Below are 21403 nucleotides of genomic sequence, written 5' to 3'. Positions count from 1 at the left end.
ATTTTGTTTGCTATATCAATTCATTTATGATAGAACATTTTTAGGAGCGCCCTTAAAGTGTTTGATGAAACGCCAAAGAGAAATATAACAGTCTCAGATTGTATTCATGGTTAGTGATGGAATCACCGGTTAATGAGGAGATGCTGGTAAGTTTACATGAACTTTATTGATCTTTGATTACATTTTCTGAGTTGGGTTTTTGTAATTTTTTATTTTTTTCAGAAATTACCATTTTTTGATGGTAGAGAACTTGTAGCTAGAAGTATTGATGATTCAATCTATGTTTATAATGTTGAAGCAAACATCTATCCTGACCATAGATTTGATGTTGAAGCAAAGTGACTTTTCCTTATGTTTATGATGTTGAAGCAAACAGACATATGGGCTGATCATAGCTTTGACCTTGTTTACCTTTTTATAATATTTCCATTCTAAAAGAATAGTTTATTATATAAGAATATTATTGCTTTATTCTGATAGAATTTGTAGTTAATTAATTATATGTTTAATGTGCACTTGTTACAAGTGTATCACTATAAAGTATTTGACAATGAATTTGTGATAGAAATGGCTTGAAGAATGGCTTGAAGACCTGATGAGAAAGGCTCCTTGTATAAAATCATTCTCATGCAATACAATTCTGACAGAATGTCAATGTCACAAAATGTCAATCTCATAGAATGCTAGCATATTTTGAATTGGCTTAGAGGTCATGCCTTGTGTGTTGCTTTTTATACGTTGTGCCTTAGGATTGTCTCTCGGGTTTATTTTTGACGGTTGTTGGTTATTCTTTTATCGACCGGGTTGGATATAACCGGTTCGATGTGGTCATTTCTCCTTATTAGGCCTTTTATTGTTGTTTTTGTTTTTACCCAATCTGTGGTCGATATCCCCTCTTTATTTAATAACCGACATGGGTACACCATTATTTAACTATAAATAATGTCTTTTATACTCCTTCAGAAGTGATGTCTTTTATTCAATACTTATTTATTCACCTATGTACTTTGTATACATATAGGTCTTTCATATATATATATATATATATATATATATATATATATATATATATATATATATATATATGTTCATGAATAATTACCATCGTTTAGAATTTTACCATGGTATATAAGACCCAAAACTATCAAACGTAAAAGAGTATAAATGAATGAAAGTATGATCTTATTATATACCTCTGATTATACAAAATATCCTTCAACTAACTCTAGGAAAATACTATGTATAGCCCGATTAAGGCCTGAGCACACCTAAAAAAATGAGTTTGTATGAAGCCCACATGCATGGCTTGATGGACCTATTAACTAGTCAAAGCCCTGCCATACCCACCTCCATGCGGGGGTTGTCTCGCGTCTCTTATGCACATATACTACACAAACACAAGTTTTAAACTTATTCTAGTTAAAAAAAAAAACTGATTTTTTTAGAATCGTTTATAGAAAACTGGTTTTGCTCATAATGGGTTCGATATTTATTGGAAGGTGAAATTTGTAAAAAAAAAAAATTGTTGTTTTTTTTTTTTCTTGTTTTTTAACCGGTTCTATTTGTTTTGTTCGTTTTGTGTAAATCGGGTAAAAACCAGTTCCAAACGGACGGTTCAGTTCTAACAAGTTCGGTTATTTCAAAACCGGTTCTGGTTTTCTCCATTTGGTTGTCAAAAAACCACTTTGTATTGTGCACTCTACTTGGAACTTGGGAGTTGGGACTATCTTGGGAGCAGATGGACTCCTCATTACCGGGCTCACGGGCTGGGCTGCCGAGTACAAAAGTATTCCAAGAGCCCAAAATACGTGGAGGAATACAACAGATAGGAGGCCGATTATGAAGTCAAGAGATATTAATGGGAATGTGATTGGACTTAAATCTTAGCCCCATCAAGCTCTATATTAATCACGGAATTGATAAAAATTTAATGCGGAAGTGGGTGCAGATACGACCAAAAGAAAGATTAGGGTCATCAGAATCGATAGAGTAAAGGGAATGAGAAATTTACCAAATTGCCCAACAATTATGGGAAAGAACAAGGAAGACAAAGAATGGGAAGCCAGGTAGCTTTTTCATTATAAATGAAGTCTCTTTTCCATGGGAATAATCAACAGAACCACTTGGACCAAACTTCTATCTCTTCATAGTCAAAATCTTTTGCACCATTTTCATTACTAAATTCCAAGTAGCTATACAATCCAGCATTGTTTAAAACCTTTCTTTTTTAATAATGTCTTGAAGAGAGAGAGAGAGAGAGAGAGAGAGAGAGAGAGAGAGAGGATCTTTTGAAAATGAATGACCTTACCTGTGAAAGATCGATATCAATTGTATACAAGTGGGTTGAAAGTTATGGCTAACACTCATCCGTTTGTCTGCATCTGGGTTCTAATTAAGAGCGCGAACCTGCTTTTGGAGTGGTTGATGAAGGGTTTGTTCATGGTATATGAAAATCGTTGGTATGGTTGTTTTGCTTCCTCCAGCTAAGATGATCATCATGTATGTCCACTTGAGGATTACATTACTTCTACTGGTATGTTTTCTGGTTATTAATAGTATTGCACCCCTGTAACTTTTGATGCCATATAAACAAAAAAAACAAATGCTATAGCTCTTGTGTGTATTTTCTTTTACTTTGTAATTTTCCCTCTTATAAAAAGAAGTTTATCTTGTCTTGTATAGACATGCAACTAGCTATGCGCTGCATAGTATTGAGGAACTATCTTCTATTGAGCCTTTATTAAGTTAATATAAAAGCACAAAAGATGTAATAACAGATTACCATACACTTAGAAGAACATGTATAAATGTTACTTAATATACACTTATGCTATAGGACGGAACTCAATGCCATACACAATAAGACCAGACATATTTTCTTCATAACATGTCAGTTTCAAATCCATAGGAACAAACTCATCATTATGCGTGCTATCAACGTTAAATTCCCACACTTCAACCTCCATCCATCCATCTTCTCTCTGTTCTGGAATCCATTTGATTTTGTCTAAATTCACTGTGTTTGGGTACCTGAAAGAAATGATTTTGGTTCTTTCCTTTCTATGAGGTACTAGATCACGTGCTTTCACTGGGCACTTGAGCCCACGATATTTTTTTGAAAGTTTGAACACAAGGAAACAAGCATAGGTTGTATCTGATGAGAGCATTTTGGTCTCAATGTCACATTTGATACGAAAATCCTGGTGAGATAGAATCTCAACAACCTCTTCAAATCTGCACCTACATTAATTAAGTCTTATAAATTTAAGTGATTCCATGAAATCTGCTAAAGTAAACCTAAGATGAAAGGAGTAATAAAGTAAACCTGGATTCGGTTGGAGGGTTGCACAACTTTATACTTGAAGAGTTGTATATAATTGCTTTTGCAGGTAGCATATGACATCTCTTCCCGTTGACTTCACTTAGGGAGAATAACTGTTCATCATAGAGTTACACGCTTATCATTATGATACCACAAGAATATGTAATTAATTTTTCAAATTTTGTGTTAAGAAAAAGAAAAACATCAGACCTTTTCACCATTGTCAATTAGAACTCCTTTGAAAAGAAGTAAGCACAGCTCTACATTGGAGGCATTTTGGACATTGTTTCCAGACCTCTTAATAATTTCTTTATTATCGGCTATCATTTGTTCTGCTGAGTCCATCTCCAACTTTGTTTTCAAGACTCCTCCCATGTTTGTTCCATCCTTCAATTTTTTATTTTTTTCTAAGTCCACCTATAGACAATTAGATGACCACGTTATGATATTTTTGTACAAATTTCCCCAAAATAAATACAAAAAAGAAGAGAGGTACACTAACTATTTGATTTACCATTGGAATGGCGTTAAACTCTATGCCTTCAACAAATATTCCCCCTATGCCACAATAATACTTTGAAAAGCTTTCTAGTAGAAATTCAAAATCAGTACTTCTGTGATCACTCTGAAACCGAAATAATTCAACTCTCAACCACTGACTTCCACCTTCTTTCCACTCTGCAAAATATGCATTTAAGGTTTCACCCGCCTTTTTATATTTAAGGTTTATGTATATCGGCCTGTTGGAAACCTTTCTTCGATCATAAAACTTGAAAACTAGGTAAGCTCCATACATCGTCTCTGGAGTTAAGAACTCAGCATTTATCTGAACTCCAATATTAAGATTTGAGATGTCCAAGATCTTTGCGACCTTTGGAAATCTGCACAAACATATTACGATTCAGAAAATCGTATGCTATCCAACATATTGATAGATTGTAAAAAGGAGCAAGTGTTGGTAGTTTCTCATAATTTACATGTTAGACTATGATTCTAATAAATATATGTTTCTGTGGGTTTAATTTGTGGCTTACAAATTGGTCAAAAGGTCCAAATAAAGTCAAAAGATCTTTAGTGAATAAGGGTACTTTTGTCTTTTTCAAGCGTTTGTTTTTGTTTGGCTGCAGCTTAATAATGTGTATCAGGTTAGTTACGGAGAGTTTTTGAGATTTGCCATTTCCATTATTCTCCTCTTTTCTTTGTTCCCCCACAAGTAAAATGAGAAGCAAATTTTGGTTCTTCATTTTCTTGTTTCTTTTCTAATTATTCCTTTTGTAAACACTAAACACATATACACATCATCATAGCACAGCAGTTTCATTTTCCACATCTCAAAAGACCACCAAATTATGTGCCCATAAGATGAGAAAAACTACAAAACAAGCCCCCATATTTTGAAATTTGTTGTTAAAACTCGTTGGCTCAAGTCAAAAATGTGAATTCTACTTCAACATAGATTTGACAAAACTAAGGGAATTTCTATCACTTCATTAGAAGTTTAGATCCCAAGCCCAACATGTTTTCCACCATATCTTAGTACAGTCACTTATAAAACTTGTGGTTCCCGAAGCAAGCTCATGCACTCTAGCTAGGTTTTAACCTCATGGATTTGATGCAAACGTTCCACTTCATAAAAGAAGTAGAAATTTTTATGCTAGAGTTCACTCCAAACAGAATGATTTTAAGTTAAGTGACATGTATCACTTGACTTAAAAAGTTAATAGAAAGTGGTGGTAATCACATAAAGTAGACAGAACCTTGATTTTTGAATGGATCTCCACTTCAGAGAAGAAACATCATTGTATGAAAATCTTTTGGCCGGTATCATTTCATTTCTTGATCCATCCATGCTTATTGAAAACCACTGTTGCCATAAAAGATGAGCAAAAATTGAAATTAAAAATGAGTCGGAGAGCATTAATTATATTATGAAAAGGCATGGAATGTTGAGAGAAGATGTCGAGAGGATTAGAAGACAGTGAGAATGATAAGTTATTTATCTAAATGGTTACTTTCTGTCCTGATATATATTATATCTTGCATGGAATGATTAGTTTGTTTCTTGTATAATATTGATGGCTGGTTATTTATCAATATTGTTGCTTGTTTGGAGTTTGGATCTCATGTTTCTACCTCTGATGAGCCTTGAGTTGTTTTTCAATCACCTTTACCTTCTTTGAGATTAGATTATATTAGATATCATTTATCAGTGCTGCATTGAGCTTGCAAGATCATCTAGAAAAAAAAAAAAACATTCCTTTCATTTGAAGAAAACATAATACCCACAGTGGTTTTTCCTTGATATGTAAATAAAAGCCTATGTTGTGTAAATGATTCCTAGATGCAAAATTTTGATTATAGTGCTATTATATTATCTTCTTTTTCTGGCAGGCATGTATGCTATATATGGTAGTGAAGAGATATTCCAAGGAAAACCAACACATGGAATTATTGACTATAGTCTATCGATGTATATTTCGAATGAGGAAAACATATATAATGGTAAAAGAGATTGAGTCACCACTTTTTCGTTGTTAAGGAGGATTCCTGAAGAAAATAGGGAATGGAGATCCTTCTTTGAGATAGTGGAGGGCACCGGATATTTTGACATTTGGATTATTTTCTTATAATCTGTTGGCAGATTTTGCTCCCATTCCCACTCATCCTGTGTATGTGTGAAAGATGAAAACATTATAACTGCATGCAAAGCAGTTTGCTGAATCTTGCTATTAAAAGAAGGCTCATTAGTTTCTCTACTCGTCAAGGTGAACTTACCTGGCAATTGAAGGCTTTTTCAAGTTCCTCTACAACTTTAGCCATTGTTGGTCGATCCTCATGTTGTTCCATCAAGCATTGATAGGCAATGGTTGAAAATATCTCCAACGATTGTGGTTCAATTTGTTGTTTTATAGCATGAAAGATAATATCTTGTATTTTTTGGGTTTTGAAGCTTTTTGCTGCCAACTGTGCAAGAAACACCACTCGCTCGTCTTCAACTGTCGGTCTTGCACTTTTCAGTTGAGCCTCATCATTTGGGAGTTCACGAAGCTGTTGTTTCTGATCAGTTTTGATCCTTTCAACTGCCGATCTCCCAGATAAGATCTCAAATAAAATAACCCCAAAAGAATACACGTCTGATTTCTGTGTTATGGAGCCTGTAGTCATATAGAGTGGATCAAGATAGCCTAAACTGCCTGCACCTTTGAATATGATGAAGTCAGAAATCGCAGCTTTCCAATCGTCCCTAAGAAGAATGCTACTGCTTTTCATGTCACCATGAATCAACTGTTGATCGATTTCAGTATGACTATGAATGTAAGCTAACCCATGTGCAGCATCAACACATATCTTGAGCCGTTGTTTCCATGTTAGACTATTATTGGTCAGATGCTGTTTTACACTTCCTTTAACCATGTGCTCAAAAACAACGATCCTCTCACCCTTCTCTTCACAAAATCCTATAACTGGAACAACATTCTCATGGTTATACCTACAAAGGCTAGCAATCACCTTACAAAATTCTTCTCCATATGAATCCACCGAACGATGGAGCCGCTTTATGGTTACCGTGTTATGTCCACTGAAGTGAGAAAGTTCCCCATAGTACACCTCCCCCAGTGGTCCTTGGTCTTTTATATCATGGAAATTGTTTGTAGCAGACATAACATCATCTAGTGTCGTTCTAAGGGATTCCACTCCCTTCACCTGCATAAATTACGAAAAGATAACTGTAAGCCTTGTAATATTATGTATCCATTCTTGTTTCCGATTTAAGGGGTGTTTGAGATTACTTATTTAAAGTGCTTATTGACTCATTGTGGTTTGACACCTAAGCTATTTTAAATGTTTAGATAGAATAATATTAGAAAAACATATTGACTTAATAAGAATTTTTTGACAAGTTACTTCCTCCTTATTTATTGAATTAAATAAAGGAGTAAATTACACGAATGGTCCCTATGGTTTTGGGTAATTTGCACGCTTGGTCCCTAACTTATTTTTTTAACTCGGAAGGTCCCTACTGTTTGTTTTTGTTACACGTTTGGTCCCTACAATTTGTTTTTGTTACGCGTTTGGTCCCTATCTTACCTAAAAAGACTATTATTTAAATAGAGAAAAATGATGAGGTAGGTAAGGTAAGGTGAGGGGGTGGGGTTGGGGGTGTGTTTATTTAAAGAAATTAAAAAATTAATGACAAAATAGTCCTTTTAGGTAAGAAAGGGACCAAGCGCGTAACAAAAACAAACAGTAGGGACCTTCCGAGTTCAAAAATTAAGTTAGGGACTAAGCGTGCAAATTACCCTAAACCATAGGGACCATTCGTGTAATTTACTCTAAATAAAGAGTTTTTGATAAATTACTTCCACAACAGATTTAACTATAGGTATAATCAGAATTTGCCAAACACTAATATTAGCTTTTTACCAGAAATCTATGTTACCAACAAAATGAATGACTTACATGAGACTTGAATGCTCTCTCAAGTTCTTTCACGACATCAGCCATTGTGGGCCGGTCCACTCGCTTTCCTTGGCAGCATTTATATGCAATTGTTGCAAATATCATTACGGAATCTGGGCAGGTTTCATCATCTATAATGGAAGAGCCAAGTTTCTCAAATTCTTTCTTGAACTTCAAATCGATAATCGTGTTCACTTTTTTCTGCTGGAAGCAACGTTTAGCCATCTGAGGTAGAAGTTCTGGGTAATCTTTGGACAATTGGAATCGAGCCAGTCTTCCAGTCAATGCTTCGAACAAAACCACTCCAAACGAATAAACATCAGACTCCTTTGTCAGCGTACTTGTCAAGACATACTCTGGATCAATATACGCGAGTGTGCCAGCAGCTTGAGTCATGAGAAAGGTCGCTTGCAGATTTGCGGGGCTAATTCTTGACAACCCAAAGTCACTAATCATGCCTATGTAGTTTCTCCCTAATAGAATGTTGGAACTTTTTATATCTCGATGTATTATCCTATGATGTTCTCCAACACCATTATGGAGAAAGTCGAGCCCATAGGCAGCATCCAGGCAAATCTGAAGACGTGTTGTCCATGTATGAATATCATTATTTTCAATATGACTATCAAGACTCCCATTCGAGGCATACTCATACACAAGAATACGTTCATGATCTTCATCACAAAATCCAACAAGTGTGACAAGGTTTTTGTGTGTAAAGTAAGGGAGCACAGAGATTTCTTGCAAGAATTCCCCAGTTCCTTGCCCTGAATTCCTATCTAACCGCTTAATAGCAACAGTGCTTTGTGTTCTTTGGTAGCTTGAGAGTTCCACCGTAGAAACTGTCTTATATCCACCTTGTTTAACATATTTTCTAAAATCGAAATGGAAGAGTTTTGCTTTGTAAACTTTCCCAAATCCACCAATTCCAATTTTATAATCATCGTGAAAATTATAAGTTGCTGACTTTATATCTTCTAGTGGGATTTTCATATGATCCATGTTTTTCACCTGCAACATTGAGTGTCGGTGTAGTGGAAAATAAAAGTTAAATTTCCCGCTTATTATAATATTACTACACACATGAGGATCACATATAACTCAAAGATATTTTTTTTATCATTTCAGAAAACTCAAAAGATCCATAGAAACTAGCTAGTTGTCTTGCAAATTTTTGCTTTATCTTAAATTTCCTCATGCCTTATGCTGTTTTACTTCAATTCCTATGATCAAAAATATACTACTAGTTATAAATGCATGCACAGTCTATTTGATGAATCCCTACTTCGTTACAAAATGTGCTTTCTAGTTTCCCGTTCATTTTTTTTTTTTGTACATTTTCTCTCTCGTTTTCTTTTTCTTTTTTTAAATTTAGAACTAGTGTTCAATTTTATAATTATATATTTCCATTAGCTAAGATAACGTAGCTCCTCCAAAGTGTAACTTCGCCTCCATTTTGACATATCATATATATTTAATATTTGTCTCATTTTAGAATTATCGACTATAACCTTCTGTAATGGTGTAAATTATTTTATATTTTAAGTATATTTCTAATAAATTAAACTATTTAAAATAAACAATATTGATAAAAAATAAAAAAATAAAAAAAAAAAATAATAAAATAAAAAAAAAAAACCTGAAACTAAAGGATATTGTAAATTATAAACAAGATCAAGAGGAATATATATATATATATATATATATATATATATATATATATATATATATATATATATATATATAATTTCTTTGTGAGATCTGGTATGTGTTTGGAATCACTCTATGACCATAAACCGGTCCATCCATGTATGAAAAATAATAGATAACATGTTAAGTCTTAATTAGCATTAAGGAACTTTTACAAAAATACGATAGTGAATGCCCTTAAGAACATATCAGTTTTAAACCTCACAGTCACAGATAGACGGTGAGTGCGACGTAATAATAAACAATTTTTAGCCACCCAAATCACAAGAAAATTTGATACGTTGCCTATTGATGATGGTCTCACCGATGACAATGGTTTTGAGACTAGTTTAGATCATAATAGTGTAATACTAGTCTTGTCTATCATTCGAATCTCATCTTTGATGTAGGTATCGTCTACAAATCAGATATTGTTTACGACACATATTTTGCCCATATCTTAGATCTATATATGATTCCCAGAGTAAAGACCAAAATTTCCAAGAAAAATAGGGTGATGGGAATCAAACATCACCGACAAATGATAAAGAAACAGATGTTGATAATGTCTACGAAAGGAATGTTTAAAAGGTTGATCTTATGGGATCTAATGTTTATCCATCATATCTAGCTAGTTGGTTGTATGGTGTCTAAGTTATAAATGATTTGTTTAGTCATGTTGGCATGATCCATTCTAAATAATTCGTTCCTATATGCATATCAAGCAGAAACCCTGAAAACTAGCCACCAATAATCAGCAAAGGTATCTCATTTTTCTCAGTTTATCCTGAGTGCAACAAGTCAATTGGCAACATTTGTGACAATAAGGATAAACGAAACTCAATAACAAGTCTTTTGCAATAAGGGAATGATGCAAAGCATTCTGACGGATAAAAAGAGGTCGAGAAAGATCAAACATGTTGGTTCAACAACGTAGTCGGACAAATTGATTAGCCCACCATAAGGTCTGGATTGGGTCCTTTGGTGAACCAATCTAGAGAAGAATCGTGACGGTCTAGTCCGACAATCCATACAAGCGTAGGAGAAAAAAGCTAATCACTTTTTTACCATAATTTCATTAAATGCGATCAGATACTCCTGTAATTTCATTAAATGCAATAAGAGGCGACAAGACGGACCAAACCTTTCAGGTTCGGGATAAGATCCATAATGGGGTTTCTTGGGTACTTCTAGCCAGTGAGAGCACCCACAATTTCATAGCAAGGAAGGCAGTGGAACAGCTAGGTGTGCCAATCCAACACCAACCCGGGCTCCGAGATGCATTACTTGACGGTGGTCGAATGACTAGTAGTGGAATTAGCAAGGACTTTTCAGTAGAAGTACAGGGGTTTGAATTCAGTGCACCTATGTTTGCCATCCCCTTGGAAGGGTTTGATATAGTCTTGGGGATCCGGTGGCTACAACAACTCGGAAAGATATTATGAGATTTTATGGTCCGGGAAATGGAGTTCACGGTTAAAAGGAAGAATATTAAATGGTTTGGCGAGTCCTCCGACGCAACAAGCTTGGCAGTGCTCACCTAGAACGATAGCCTAGAACAAAATTTAGACGAACTTTTGGATGAATTTGAAAATATTTTTAAAACGCCACAAGGGATGCCTCCCTCTCGGTCCTATGCCCACCGTATCCGTCTCAAAGCCGACACCAAACCGGTAGCTGTCCGTCCTTACCAGTACCCTCATCTTCTCAAGGACAAAATAGAAAAGCAATGCACAGAGATGTTGAGAAGTGGAACTATCAGACCTAGACAATCACTGTTTTCCTCACCCATACTACTAGCCAAAAAAACATGAAAAAATGTAGCGTTTCTGCATGGATTACAGGGAGCTCAACTCAAAAACAGTGAAAGATAAATTCCTGATACCTATGGTTGAAGAGCTCCTCGATGAGTTGCATGGTGTTTCAGTCTTCACCAAGTTGGATCTAACACTGGGATACCATCTGGTACTCATGTTCCAGCCTGATATTGAGAAAACTGCATTTCGCACTCACCATGGACATTTTGAATTTCTGGTAATGCCCTTCTAGTTATCCAATGCCCCCTCCACATTCCAAATCTTGATAAACGAAGTATTTCATGCGTATCTACATAAGTGTGTTCTCATTTTTTTTTTGATGATATTTTAGTGAATAGCCCCTCTATGTCTTCGAATCGTTTTTGAGCTATTGCAGGCACAATTTATATTTGAAGCAAACGAAATGTACTTTTGGAAGCCGAGAAGTAGCTTATTTGGGGCACATTGTTCATGAAAACGGGGTGGCAGTCGATCAAATAAAGATTGAAGCCATTTGTGATTGGCCAAAACCACACAACATTCGAACGTTGTACGGGTTAACGGGGTACTATTGTAAGTTTATCAAGGACCACAGGGTTATCGCGATTCCGTTGACGGGTATGTTATGTCGTAAGAGTTTTGCGTTTAGTCTCGAGTCCAAACTCGCCTTTAATCAGTTGAACGAAGCGCTCTCCAATTCCCCAGTTCTTGCGTTTCCAGATTTCATAGCAGCTTTTATCCTTGAGTGTGATGTATCACTTAGTGGAATTGGTGTCATATTGCAGAAGGCTTTCTTCAGTCGTAAATTGGTTGATCGTCATCAAAAACTTCCAACCTATGAACATAAGCTAATTGGGTTGGCCAAAGCGGTGGCTCATTGGCTGCCCTGCCTATGGGCTCGACACTTTTTGATCAAAATCGACCACTATAGCCTCCGGTTCTTGCTTGACCAATGGCTAACCACCTCTCCACAACAACATTGCATCAACAAATTACTTGGGTTTGACTTTACTATCGAATATAGAGCAGGGTCGTTAAACTGAGCCACCGATGCACTATCAAGGAAAAGAGGAACAAAATGAGACTGGAGAACTCTTTTTGATGTTAGATTTGCAACCAAAAATATTCTACACTCTAATGCGTTGAAATTGAAACAGATGATGAACTCCGGGAGTTGCGAAGAAGGATAATTGACGGAAATGAGGACAACAAGTAGGTTGTTAAAGACTGGTTGATCATTCATGACGGGTAGGTATATTTAAAATCCAGCTCTCCACTAGTAGATGAAGTGGTTTCAATGGTTCATAATGCCACTCATGAAGGGGTACATAAGGCGATGGAACAGATACGTAGTGATTTTTATTGGAAGGGTTGGATTGGAAGGCTACCATCCATGTTTTTATCCGAGAATGTGTCGTGTGTCAACGAAATAAGTGGGAAACCCTCCAATCAGCTGGACTTCTTCATCCCTTACCTAATCTCCGAAGGAAAGCCGAAGGACAACCTACCTCCATTCTATGAACACTAAGCTTGATTGATTTTTGGGCTTCCTGGAAAACATATTCTGTTACATTTTTAGGTTTTTTTGTTTCCTTTTCAAAAGGTGTAACACCCTGTTTTCATTTTAAATATTTTATAAGAAGAAGCTTTAGTCTATAAAATATAAAGTAAAAATGTATTGTGCTTTAGTGAAATTGCTCAACATGAAAGTTGTAGTAGACAGAATTACAAACCCATGGAGATAAAGAACATCAAAGACGGAACTCGTATGAGAAAGTTACAATTATCTAGAGTTAGTGAGAAAATGGCAGAAACCTGACGACAATGAGGGCAGTTGGCGACATTAAATGCCACTAGCCAACCAACCACCACCAATTAAAAAATGACAGGCCTGCAACAAGTGCACTGCACATCCCTTCTAGGGTGTGGCGCGTCCAATGATTTCCATCCCTATAAATAAAGGACCACCCTCACTCCTTCCTTGCACCTTTTCACTTTCAAGAATCTCTCTCCCTCTCGAGATCTTGGTTCGTCATGATTCGATTTCTTATTATGTAATCTCATTAGCGAAGCTCTAGAAGTTTTGGAGGGATACTTATAAGGAAAGGAAGCATTGAAGTTACACACATAGTCGTCCAGATTACGTCAAGTAATAACTGATTATATTTGTAGCCATTATGAACCTATAGATACTAGATTAGTCATTAATTCCAGTTAAAATTATTGATGGGTCTACTTACGGGAGATGTGTCTATTATAGACACGTTTCTTGGTTGTTGGATTTCAGCAAGGCTATATTTCAAAATGGTCCAGTCTCCCAACTCTTTTGACCGGCCAATCTTATTTGATAGTCATGAAAGTATATTCAGATGAGTTTTTATCATTGTACCATATATTACAGTATGTGTCACATGTATGTTAGGATGTAGATATACTATAGTATGTTGTTAGGTAAGCAGAAAAATTTAGTCTTTTGCTTATTGTTGTTGGATTGTTTATTGTTTTCCTATTATATGTCAACATATTATAAGTTTAAAAGTTGAGGCCGGTCCAATTTTTGTGTTGAGGCCAAAATACTCAGGACGGACCAACTTTATCCTGAAGACCAAATGACGGTCCAGCTTTGTGATGAACGCCATTATTTTTATGCATTGTATGTATATTGTTATATGTGGTATTTTGGGAAACTCACTAAATTTTGGTTTATAGCTGTAAAATTAATGTTATTCAGTTGATTCCTCTTAATTCCTCTGATCGCGGAAAGGCTCCAATGTGATTGTACTCGTATTGAGGAAGCAATTATGTTTTAAGATTTCCATTAAACTCTTTATTATATTGTAACGATGTTTTAAATGAATGTATGACCATGATCTTTTAAGGAAAAACAGGTTTTTGAGTTGTTCTATTATGGTTTAAAAATGAAAATTCTGATTTGAAAAGTGGGATGACATAGAAAGTTTCTTTATTTTTTCACAACTTCAGGTTTCAATATAAATAGGATATGTTGTTATTTATTTCACACAAAGCTAAAGTTGAGTTGGGTGTAATCAATAAATTTCTTTAATTCTTTAATAATTCTTTTACCAAATAGACCACGTTTCCATTTTAATCATTCAAACATCTCATCATCTTAAAAGAATTCTAATCATTTTAAATTCTCTTTTATTTTGACAAATTATGTGATATTTTACTTTTATTTTATTTTATTATTCTTATTATTCCTATTCTTATTTAATTTTTTGTATTGTAATAAATAATGAAATCAATCAAAATCTATCAACGTTCATCCATAAATCACACACGCACACATGTAGAAAATGTTATTGTTGTGGATTTTCGAACATTTGTTTGCCTCAGTCATAGTGAAGAATATTCGGATTTACGACGACTTAGTAGCACACCCTAAAGAGTATGAAGTGATTTATGGTGACATTTAAAACAATACAAATCACTAATTGAAATTTTCTTAATCTAGTTTTATGAAATTTGTGACCAAGTAGATACGACAATAACTTGTGTAAATCCGACTGAAATTGACGCCAATAATTTTCACCATGATCAAAGGAAACAACTATTACTTGGAATCCACAATTTTCATCTCCTACCATATTTTCTATAACTGTAACATATGAAAGAAATTCATTTGGAATTTTATTCATAAGTGGATATGAATTTTGTCTTGCTTGTTCTTGGTTGAAGTATAAGTTATACATTGATTCATCTTGGTAGTAGTAGGAGCCATGAGTTGTTTTTCTCCTTGTTAAAAATGACTTGCACATTCAAGGCTTCCAAAACAAATACTTTTTGTGTCCGTTTGATTCTTAGTTTAAATGAAACAAATTAAACCCCATATAATATGATGTATACACATAAAAAAATGTCTATAAGGATCTTGATTTGTACTCTTGAATTGCATAATTGAAGGTTTACTTTGACTATTTTGTGTTCAATCATAGACATCCACGTGAATGTTTTATTTTGAAAAATAGAAACAAAAAAAATTAATATAAAGAAAGTTAATTAAAATGAACATCGATAGATATTGATTTGATTTTTTATTATTTTATTATATAAAAATAAAACAAAATAAAAGAAAAAAAATCATATAATTTATCAAATTAGAAAATTAATAAAATTAAATGATTAGAATTTAAAACAATGGGATGTTTTGAGTAACTATTATTTTGAATGCAACTTTTTACTTTGTATTAGAGTATTATTATATTATATTATAAGATTTTGTACTTTTACTAAGATTTTAACTAATTAGTAATGATTAATTAGCTGTTAAATATCTCATTAAAATTTAAGAAGTATTAAACTAATTTTCTACAATAAAAACTACACTTGTTTTGCTACTAATGAATTTCCCATGGGTACCCTCGAAACCTCACAACACAACTACCCCCAAGTTCAATGAAATATGGTTGGTTTTGGACCCAATACCTCACTTTGAGAATTCGACTTATAGTATTTTTGAAGGAAAGAAGAAAAAGGGTTATGATAATTATGTTTAAGTTTTGAATTTCAGTACCTTGAAGTCCTCTTCACCTTCTCGATTGTCTTTCAAATTATCTGCAACCTAATATTTATAAAAAGAAAGTTAGTACATAAATATTTTTTCTAATTCACATTATATATATATATATATATATATATATATATATATATATATATATATATATATACACCCTGTTTTCACTTGGAGCTAACCTAAATACCATATACTCCCAAAATCTTGAAACAAAAACCTACTTTATGAAATCAAGCTTGAAATAGAAACATAAGCAAACGCCATTTTGGTTTTATAAACCGTTTTGGTGTTTTGGTGTCATAAATTATTTTTGTGATTTTGAGCAATGATGAAATAGAAATCATTCGAATTCTTTTTAAATGGCTTAGTTTGAATTTTGCTAGAGTTTTGAGTCTGATCTTATGTATTGATATTTATGAATTTATTAAAATTAAAATAATAATCAGGGTAAATATAATAATTTAATAGTTTATGATGATATTTATAGTATTTCAAACATAGATTTATATAGAGGGTATTGTAGTTAACGATAAAAATAATATTTTAAAATGATTATAATATTTTAAAAATGTTAAAAAAAACGATTTGGGAAAATATGATATTTTGAAAGTTTATGAAGAATAAATATGATACTTACAAATTAAGTTGAGCATATATATGATATTTTGATGCTTAAAATGCCATATACAAAATTTCCCTTTTTATAATTACTCTCATTGTAGTGTCTATATTCATTCATATACGATCTCTCTTGATACGTTAAGAAACATTTTATAACTAAAAAAATTATTTTCTTTATTTATAGTTAATTAATTTTTAATACAATATTAACATGAATACAATAGATTATAATTTAATTATTATATAATTATTAAAATATATAGCATTTAAATAATAATAAGTATTTAATTTAATGCATTAAACATACAAATTCAATAATTTGAATTCGAATATATATATATATATATATATATATATATATATATATATATATATATATATATATATATATATATATATAAACTAATAATATGTTTTTATAAATTGTGGTCCCTATAGAAGATAGATATATAGATTGGCATGGGAAATTTTACAACGACGATAATGAGATGACAAGTTTGAAAGTGGTTTGCAAGGTGTTTGATAGTATGTTGTGGGCCTCATGCCTAACTGCCTGCTTTTGCTTTTACTTTTGATTGATTTTTTTGTATTGTTTTTGTAAACGAGGGTGTTGAGGGTGCAAAGTGGGCAAATGTAAAGGCCCAACTTTTTATGTTATATATATATATATATATATATATATATATATATATATATATATATATATATATATATAGGGTTAGGTTCATTTGAGATCACCTATAAATTGTGAGACCGTGAGACGCATTTTTTTATTTATTTTTTATTTTTTTTAGTTAATTCATGTTCCCAAAATAATATTTAAAAAAAGAATTTTTTGATTTTTCCATTTATTTTGCATTTTAAAATTATTTTTAGAATATGTACAGTGTAATATTCTATTTAGAATATTTGACGTATTTTTCAAAAAAAATAGAATTTTTTTTTATTTTTTTTATTTTTTTTAGTTAATTCAAGTTCCGAAAATAATATTTAAAAAAAGAATTTTTGGATTTTTCCATTTATTTTGCATTTTAAAATTATTTTTAGATTTGATCTCACGGTCTCACAAAATTAGAATGGTCTCAAATGAACCTGAACCTATATATATATATATATATATATATATATATATATATATATATATATATATATATATATATATATATATATATATATATATATATATAGTGGTAAGAGCTTTTTTCTGGTTCGTTCTGCGCATTTAAACATATTTAAATCCCCAGGACCGATCCTATTTTTGTATATCAAAATTTTGTCAAAGGTTTCATCATCCTATAAAAAAACAAATATGCGAACTTCTCAACACTTAATTTGATTGGGTAAAAACTTAAATAATTTAAACTTTAAGAGTAAATTGCAAAAATAGTCTTATTATATGTGTTCTTTTTTTACATTAGATCTCTAAAAGATTTTTAATGAAAACACTAGGGTTTCTTGGGGCCAATTCAAAGAAAATTGCATACAACATTTAACATTTACGGAGTAATTACTCTTGTCCTATAAAATAAATACAAATGTTTAAGGTTCACAAATACTTAGAGGTGTGGATGTAGGAAAATTTTAAACCCTAACCAATTTTCAGCATATATAAGTACAGAGATTAAGGTAATTTATCCATACTATTAAGTTTGTGTTTAGTGTATGAGCTGACAATATAGCTTTTAGCAAAAAAAAAAAAATTAGTGTCTAATAAACAAGATGTCGCTAATTAACTAAGTAATAAAGTAATAAAGAAAAAATTAGATAATAAGTTAGATGAAAAATATAACATAACATAAATGATATTTGGATATATTATTAAAATTTAAAGTAATTGGGTATGAAACCTTATTCAAATAAATGTGATTATTCTTGATTACAATGTTTTTTTAATGAGATTTAAAATTTGTTTTGAAGTATAATTTTTAAAATAATAAATAAATAATTATGGTCCTTTTAGTAAAATTTATTTGGAATGTTAATTACTCTAAAATTTAGAAAGAACGAAAAAAAAAAAAAAAAAAAAAAAAAAAAAAAAAAAAGTTAAAGTCAAACTATAATATGCGTTATTTTGATCTCTTATTATATTTCTATTTGGTAAGGGTGTTAAAAAAAAAAATTTGAAATGAACACCATCATAACGAAAAGTTTTGGTCTCTCCTAAAATAAAAACTATAATATATATTTATATGTATATTTTTAGCGAAAAATGAGCATTTAAGATGTATTTGCAAACTTGTGGGAAAAAATGTAATAAAATTATTAAGAAGTTATCTTAAATATTTATTTAAAAGAAAACTTTATAACCTACTTCAATAGTCTTATTCAACACCAAATTACATTAAATAATAAACTACTTATGCCCACTCAACACAATCTAAGTGTTTAGTTGTACTTTCTCTATTCTTCACATTTTTAAGTCATATGATTTTGTGTAGTTTGTTAAGGTTTACATGGTAGTTCAAATTTTACACTGTTTGAATTGTGTGACTGCCTCCAAAAATTAAATACAAAGAATAAATTTAATTTGTTGCCGCAAGTATAAGAGTTGAAATGCGGGTAGTAATTAAATTTACAACTCCCCAACACCCCATTATAAAATTTTGCACGTGATCATTTATATAGTGCATATAGATGTTTAAATGAACTATTGATGAAATAACGATCGAAAATGAGTAGTCAATGTATATAGCAACTTACTTGTTGATGTGCTAACGCCTCCTCAAATTTATGTTGAAGCTCCAAAACCTGCTCAAGCTTTTCCACAACCTCAATGATCGACGGGCGTTCCTTGCGTTCTCTTTTAAGGCATTGATATGCAATAGCAGAAAAAAGATCCAAGGAATCTGCGCTCATTTGTTTTCTTAGAATTGGATCTATGATTTCCATAAGTTTTCCTTCTTTATAATACTGGTGTACCATAGCACCAAGAAGCGGTTTCCCCTTTTCATTTACTAGTCTTCCACAAAGAACTTCCATTAATACCATCCCAAAAGAGTATATGTCCGACTCTTTTGTTAGAACACCAGTTTCAATGTATTGAGGATCCACATAGCCAAATGTACCAATGGGATTGGTAACAAATTCACTGAGTTGCGGATCAATTGTAGATAAGCCAAAATCAGCTATCTTTGCATGCCAACTTTTGTCTAAAAGAATATTTGCGCTATTCAAGTCACCATGAATAATTCTCAGCTGGGTTTCTGTAGGATTATGAAGATAACTTAAGCCACGAGCTGCACCAAGGCAAATTTGGAGGCGCTTCAACCAAGTGAGGTTAGCACTATGTAAATGTAGGTCGAGGCTTCCATTTTTTGCAAACTCGTAGACAAGGATCATCTCGTTCCCCTCATCACAGAAGCCAACAAAGTTTATGATATTTTCATGTCTACATTCAGAAAGAACCATAATCTCTTCCCAGAACTCTGATGATCCTTGGCCAAATGCTCTACGAAGCCGCTTGAATACGACAGTGACAGAGCCTGCAGCCCCAATGAGCACTCCTTTGTAGATTTGTCCAGAACCACCACGCCTAATCATATATTCATCAGCGAAGTTGTTTGTTGCTTGTAATATATCTTCCAGAGGAATTCCTAAGTGAGCAAACTTTTCTAGGGACCACATGATTCGTTTGTTTCTGACAAAAGTTTTCAAGAAAACAGATTGTAACAACTGAAAAGGCACAAAGGGTGATGAGGTTCACTGATGATATATAAAGCCAAACACATTAACTAACCAGGAATTTTCGTCAGGGACAGCACAAAAAAAAAGATCCGGATAAAATGTAAAGAGTAATACCAAATTAACCACAAAAAACAACTTAACATAGAAAGTCAGGGAAAGGAAGATTTTTACTGTGGTTTTCCCATGTGATCTTAATGACAGAGTTCAAAACATCAATATTTCAAAAGGATTGGAACTTTGGAAACCCAAACCCCCAAACCTACAACTAATTCCAATGGGATTGGTACTTTGGAAACCCAAAATTCAGAATGGTCAAACACTTGATTGATGATTAGGCATAACTGCATCAAAATGAAATTAAAAGGTTTATAATGAAAAGTTGCAGTTTATAACAAAAACCAGCAGAAATCTTGAACAAGATGAAAATCAAAATCATCAACCAAAATCGATTTTGTTCCCAAAATTATAAATCAAAATCATTAACAGCTAAAATATATTGAAAACAAAGAACCAACAAGTTGGGAAGGTACAAGATGACAGATACAACACAATCACGTGGAAAAACTAAGCAATATTAGGCCAAAGATATCAAATCACTAACCTAAGTAGCTAACAAACTAAGCATAGAGATTAGCCACAAACAAAACGTCCCCAACACCATTGACCATCACACATTTGTTTTGGGTTTTAATTTGAAATTTCTAATCCCATTACTAACAAATATACCATTGACAATCCCAATTTATCAAAGATACATTGCAGATTGTTTGGTCAAAATAGATGTTAAGCTTGAAATTGAACTCAAAATTTATAATTGCAGTTCACCAATTGAGATGCGAAAAAATTGATGAACCACAACATGTTCGGAAATTTCGATATGTAAAATTACAGGGAAAGAGATGCTAACCTTGCAATATCTTTTTTTGATGAGTACTAGGAACTCGAATAGAAATTAGTACCAGGAAATCGAATAAAGCCTAATGCTTTATAAAAGAATTATTCACTGCTGATTTGCGAACATATTTAGTTGTAATTTCGATGTTGTGGTAGCTGAGTCCTGCGTTTAGATGAAATCGATAGACTGGTCAATGGTTCATAAATCGAAGATTCCGCTACCGAACGCCGCCTAAGGATCGATTTTGTGAAGATGGTGAGGATGACCAAATCGAATCCCAGTCCCTTCGTCAACAACCAGTGAAGTCCCTTCGTCAACAACCAGTGAAGCAAGAAGACGAAGCAATAAGTGCCTCTACAATATAATTTATCTAATCATGCAAATCTGACGGGGGAATTTTA

At 32.8% G+C, this 21403-nt stretch overlaps 1 protein-coding gene across 3 annotated transcripts; it reads right to left on the bottom strand.

The window, feature by feature from the left end:
• Positions 1 to 2711: 2711 nt before the first annotated feature.
• On the bottom strand, positions 2712 to 21362 carry LOC145052630 (uncharacterized). Of its 3 annotated transcripts, none has more exons than XM_079000477.1 (11): positions 21015 to 21362; positions 19124 to 20060; positions 15803 to 15850; positions 7784 to 8794; positions 6098 to 7027; positions 5844 to 5987; positions 5080 to 5186; positions 3837 to 4203; positions 3533 to 3739; positions 3326 to 3435; positions 2712 to 3240 (listed from the first exon to the last, which is right to left on the bottom strand). In XM_079000477.1, the coding sequence occupies exons 2-11, from the start codon at positions 20045 to 20047 to the stop codon at positions 2826 to 2828; spliced, it is 4263 nt and encodes a 1420-aa protein (XP_078856603.1). In that variant the 5' UTR covers positions 20048 to 20060; positions 21015 to 21362; the 3' UTR covers positions 2712 to 2825. The 3 variants fall into 3 exon arrangements, with proteins under 3 accessions (XP_078856603.1, XP_078856605.1, XP_078856604.1); XM_079000479.1 differs by having other exon boundaries at positions 2712 to 3234; XM_079000478.1 differs by having other exon boundaries at positions 5847 to 5987.
• Positions 21363 to 21403: the final 41 nt, after the last annotated feature.

The sequence above is a fragment of the Lactuca serriola genome, chromosome 5 (assembly GCF_051521515.1).
Source record: "Lactuca serriola cultivar US96UC23 chromosome 5, Lser_US96UC23_V15, whole genome shotgun sequence".
NCBI lineage: Eukaryota > Viridiplantae > Streptophyta > Magnoliopsida > Asterales > Asteraceae > Lactuca > Lactuca serriola.
Note: the sequence above shows the minus strand (reverse complement) of the source record. Positions and strands in the feature narration are given on the sequence as shown.

Bases quoted from the DNA above. Each gene is read 5' to 3' on its own strand.
- LOC145052630 (XM_079000477.1), bottom strand. From the start codon at position 20,047: ATGTGGTCCCTAGAAAAGTTTGCTCACTTAGGAATTCCTCTGGAAGAT. The intron at 15,851-19,123 runs GTAAGTTGCTAT...TATAAATATTAG, and splicing joins AGGCGTTAGCACATCAACAA to GTTGCAGATAATTTGAAAGA. The intron at 5,988-6,097 runs GTAAGTTCACCT...ACACATACACAG, and splicing joins AAAAAGCCTTCAATTGCCAG to GATGAGTGGGAATGGGAGCA.